We start from the raw sequence: 5,138 nt of genomic DNA, 5'->3' as shown, positions 1-5,138 counted from the left end.
AAGGTTTATTTCGATTTCTTAGACCTTAGACTGTTTTGATTCAGTTCATGAAAAATATAGAAAAATAAAACTAAAGTATCATTTGCTACATTTCGTAGCATATACAACGTTTATGAAGCACCAGTATTGTTTAGGAAAAAAACCACAAAATCTTGTCAGGAAATAAATGCGATCACGAGTTGATTCTCTTCTAAGTTCATGCACTAGAGAAATAATCGTAGCTACTTTAAAAAACTGCACACATAAAACTTTATGTCAGTGGAAAGAAGTCAGTAATGATGACTATGTTATAGTAAAACTACTGCTATATTTCACACAAACATGTAAGGGTTGCATAGAGCGGTAGAAACAAGAACATTTTGCCTTACCTGTACTTTGACTGTATCCTCGCGCAATGATGGCATCGACACGCTGCGTTACTTTTAATTTGGTCGACAACAAAACATCTACGGATTACTGGCGATCGGGTACTATTGTACGTAAAACCTTGGGGTAAAATGAATTTGCCATTTAAAATAGACCACTCGAGTGAAAACGTCTGTGACATAATGTTTGTCCTTGTAGCTGTTACAAGCGTACAATACACTGTTACATGCTGCGTAACATCAAGGACGTTATATAAAGTGTGGAAAGATGATGAAAATATGAATCATTAATGATTTGGAATGACAGCGACGAAAAGATGACCAGTTTAGGACAGGTATTTGACCTAAAGGGCTCAAGATTATTCTTACTTTCCCGGGCCGAATATAATATATCATACCTTTGGACAAAACAAAATTTCATTTTTTTAATTTCTCAAACCTTTACTTACTTTGACTACTAAAGAATCCTTGTGCAATGATATCATCCATAGGCTGCATTACTTTTTAATTTGGTCGACGACAAAATATCTAAGAATTACTGGCAATCGGGTCCTATTGTACCTACAACCTGGAGGATATGATTTTGCCGGCAAAATGGATCACACGAGTGCAAAAATCTGTGACATAATGTTTATCCTTGTAGTTTTTTTCAATCAACCTGTTACATAGGGTACAATACACTGTTACATGTTGCGTAACATCAAGGACGTTATATAAAGCCCCTGGCAACATACAATACACAGAGCAAATGACATATTTTTATTCCTTGAAAGATGATGAAAAGATGAATCATTAATGATTTAGAATAACATCGATGAATAGATGACCTGTTTACAACAAGTTTTTGACCTAAAGAGCACGGGAAGATTCTTACTTTACCGAGCCAAATATGATATATTATACTTTTGGACAAAAAACTTTTTCTTGCTCTATTTCTCAAATCTGTACCTTGAATACTGAAGTATCCTCGCGCAATGATAACATCCACAGGCTGCGTTGATTTTTAATTTGGTCGACGACAAAACATCTACGGATTACAATGTAACGTACCCTATTGTATGTACAACCTTGGGGTAAAATGATTTTGCCGTGAAAATTAGATCAGATCACACGAGTGCAAAAGTCTGGGGCATAATGTTTGTCCTTTGACTCCTTGTAGTTTTTTAATCAACATGTTGCGAAAGTTTAATACACTGCCACATGTTGCGTAACATCAAGGACGTTATGTAATAATATAAAGTCCTTGGTAACATACAATGCACAGAGGAAAATGTCATCCTTGGATTCCTTGAAAGATGATAAAAATATGAATCATTAATGATTTGGAATGACAGCGATGAAAAGGAGACCTGTTTAGGACACGTTTTTAACCTGCTGGATACGGGATCATACTTACTTTACCGATCGAGTCGAATATGATATATCATACTTTGGGACAAAAAAGAAACGCATTTTCTTTGTTTTCTATTTCTCAATCTGTACTTTGACTACTGCAGTATCCTCGTAAAATGATGGTATCGACACACTGTGATCGTTTTTAATCTGTTCGACAGCAAAACATCTACGGATTATTGCCAATCAAATCCTATTGTACTTGCAACCTTGGCGGGGGGGGGGGGTAATTTCGCCGTCAAAATAGATCACACGAGTGCAAAAGTCTGTGACATAATGTTTGTCCTCGTAGTTTTTTTAATCATGTGGCAACCTGTTACATAGGGTACAATACACTGTTACCTGTTAGGCAAGATACAATACACAAAGGAAAATGAGATCCTTGGATTCTTGGAAAGATGATGAATCATTTATGATTTGGGCTTGCACAGATGAAAAGATGACATATATCTAGGACAGGTAAGTGACCTACAGGGCACTGGGATCTTCTTACCATACTGAGCCGAGTATAATATAAAACACTTTTGGACAATAAAAATGTTCTTTTCCATTTCTAATACAGATTCTCAAGAATTTTTAAAAATCCATTTCTTGGTAATTTCGTGTTTTGTTTGCCTAGCAAAATCATTATTCTTGTCAATCATAAGAAAATATCAGGTTTTTTAGTAGAAGACTCTGACTACCAGAAAAATGCTGTGGGAAAAATGTACTTAATTCATGGACATTATTTTCTTAAACATTGAAAGTTTTCTTCTGTTCAATTCTTTTTCTGTTTATAAGAACGAACAAAAATATAAGAAAAAATATGTTGGTAGTGTGCAGCAAAATATGAATAAATATTTTATTTTCATCTTCTCCAAAAGTGATAAAAAGTCTCAGATTTTAGGACAACCATTTATTCCTGTATCTTTATCATACAAAATCTTCTGTGAGTACCTCTAACAATACAAACTTGGCAATACCAGGCTCAGTCTAAATTCATTCGGTTTCATAGACAAATACAGATGCCTAACATAAGTGTATTTTTCTGGTTGACTGATCGCCATTTGGCGTGCCCCATAATGTTTGATAATCTCCAATCTAGAGTAAAAATAAAGATCAGCTAGTGTAAGGACATGCTGTAAATGATTTTAAAGATGTTTTACTTCCATGCATAGACTGTTACCTCACTGAAGGATACCCGCTTATAAATATAATACAAATGCTCAATTGTAAATGTGTAACCTCCTTTTCTGTATCAAAACATCATGGTGCAGTTTTTTAGGTCTAGAAAACTTGTCTTCCTATGTAACGAGACAAAGTACTTTGAAAAGCAATCTAAATATGAATCTTGCGATATTTTGCTGTATTAAATACATAGATACACATACCAAGGTTGTTAAAGAAAATCTTTATCTTTAGTTACAAATATTTGTAAACATTACATACTACATACTGTGGATGTGTGTGTGTGTGTGTGTGTGTGTGTGTGTGTGTGCGTGTGTGTGTATGTGTGTGTGTGTGTCTCGGAATTCTACAAGTTGGAATATCTGTCACACAATGCATTATAACCATGCATTTTTAGTGCTTGTATATGTTTGTCTCTAGTCCTAGAAGACTCGCACAACAGTAAGGTGGTTAAGTCTGCCATCACTGTTTGCATTCTTTAAGCATTGCCTCCCGAGCGGTTCACTCGTTCGGCCGCCCGCTTGCAGATGAAGGACCTTGTGGCTCGTTCAGTGCAGGACTCGTCGTACCACTGGTCAGTTCCCCAGACGTTCTTCATCACTATGGCGACACAGAAGTTGAGCTTAGCGCCGTCAGGTTGTGCGAACCAGGTTCTGACATCCATGGGTGACCTAAGGTATGGTGGGAAACACAATGCTGTGTCAACTATCGTATGGCGTCGTGTGAGGCGTAACTGGTAGAGCGTTCAGCTCGGAATCTAGAGGTCCTGAGTTCGATACCCGCCATGCCCCCGACGTTGTACCCTTGGGAAAGGCACTTTACACGAACTTCCTCACTTTACCTGGTGTAAAAATGGGTACCTGACTTCGGTCGGGGAGATAAAAGAAAAGACTTCCTTTACCTTCTGTCTGTACTGTGTATGTGACTCTGTTAATATAAATTAGTAAGATTGACCTCGTCTGAAGGTAACAGTAGTTCACCTTTATCCGTTGGGTAACTTATATCTGTTGCTTTTAAATCAGGGTATTTGAAGATATCACGTTTACGGACATTGGTTTAAAATCTAAATATTTTCAGTACATTGCCATTTAAAACTACGTATACCACCCGTACACTTGATGTGCCTTAATGCACTATTTTGAAAAACAACGGCTATAGATTTCCCCGCGGATAAAGGTAAACTAGCGTTATGTCCAAAAAAGCAAATAGAAAATAACTATCAAATGTTGCACAATCTGCGTTTCGAATGATATCGGTTCGTATCTACTTTTATCTGTGGTAACATATACTACTAATCAATGCTCTTCACCTATCGTCTTCAAATATTGAATTGGTTTATATTCTAAAATTTGGTGAGGAAGATATATCAAGACAAAACATGTTTTATTGCTCCACATGTTTGTGACTGACAAAAGGGCACTCACCAGTCGATGTATGTCACCGGAGTGCCATCGGTCCACACAAAGGTTGAGTTCCGATAGATATCGTACATACCTTGGGGTGATAAATCATTATTATTTATCCATTAATATTTCTTGCTTTGATGAGGTAAATATATAATATGCAATGGTTTTGCAAATTTGCATACTAATTTCATCAATTCACTTCCGTCACATGTATCTCAGAGAAATGTATAGAATGTTTTGTCAACCATTTTTTTGTAAGTAAAAATTATCTTATATATATGAAAGAGATAGAACACGCCATACCAATAAAAAGCTTGGGGTCAGTGATTCGTTTGACGACAACGTTGGTGACCAAAAGCAGATGGAGAAACTCCATTTCAGCTCGGTCAGCAATGCTGGTTAAGTTGGCTCCAAACTCTCGGCAAATGACGTCTGACTCCTCCCAGCTCACTGGTACGTGATGTCGGTAAATGTAATAGCAGTTTCGGCGGAACAAATGCCAACCACACGGGCAAATGAAACCTTGGTAATTCGACATGAAAAGAGAAAATACAGTAATTGCATAATTCTCTATTCATAAAACATAAAAAAAGCATCATAGCAATCAGGTATACAAAATTCAGTGTCTTGCAATAGCGTATTCTCCAATTGAATCACTCAGAACAATATATGCTGAAGCTTCCAATGTCATATTTGATAGTTACCTGTATGTAGACTAGACCTCAGACCCCGAGGTTTCAAACCTACATATCAAGTTTAATTTGTGTTCTGTTCTGATCAAGATCGTTTGTACTTAGGCGAAATCCTG

General features: G+C 36.7%; 1 protein-coding gene across 1 annotated transcript in view; it reads right to left on the bottom strand.

Moving 5' to 3' along the window:
• Positions 1-3,588, bottom strand: part of LOC118406502 (CUB and sushi domain-containing protein 1-like) — a 26,860-nt gene extending 23,272 nt beyond the window's left edge. The window contains exon 1 of the mRNA XM_035806562.1: positions 3,414-3,588. Coding sequence (XP_035662455.1) covers positions 3,414-3,588 — 175 coding nt within the window. The remainder of the gene's footprint in view (positions 1-3,413) is intronic.
• Between the last annotated feature and the right edge of the window lie 1,550 nt (positions 3,589-5,138).

Source organism: Branchiostoma floridae, chromosome 19, assembly GCF_000003815.2.
Source record: "Branchiostoma floridae strain S238N-H82 chromosome 19, Bfl_VNyyK, whole genome shotgun sequence".
NCBI classification, from domain to species: Eukaryota; Metazoa; Chordata; class Leptocardii; order Amphioxiformes; family Branchiostomatidae; genus Branchiostoma; species Branchiostoma floridae.
Note: the sequence above shows the minus strand (reverse complement) of the source record. Positions and strands in the feature narration are given on the sequence as shown.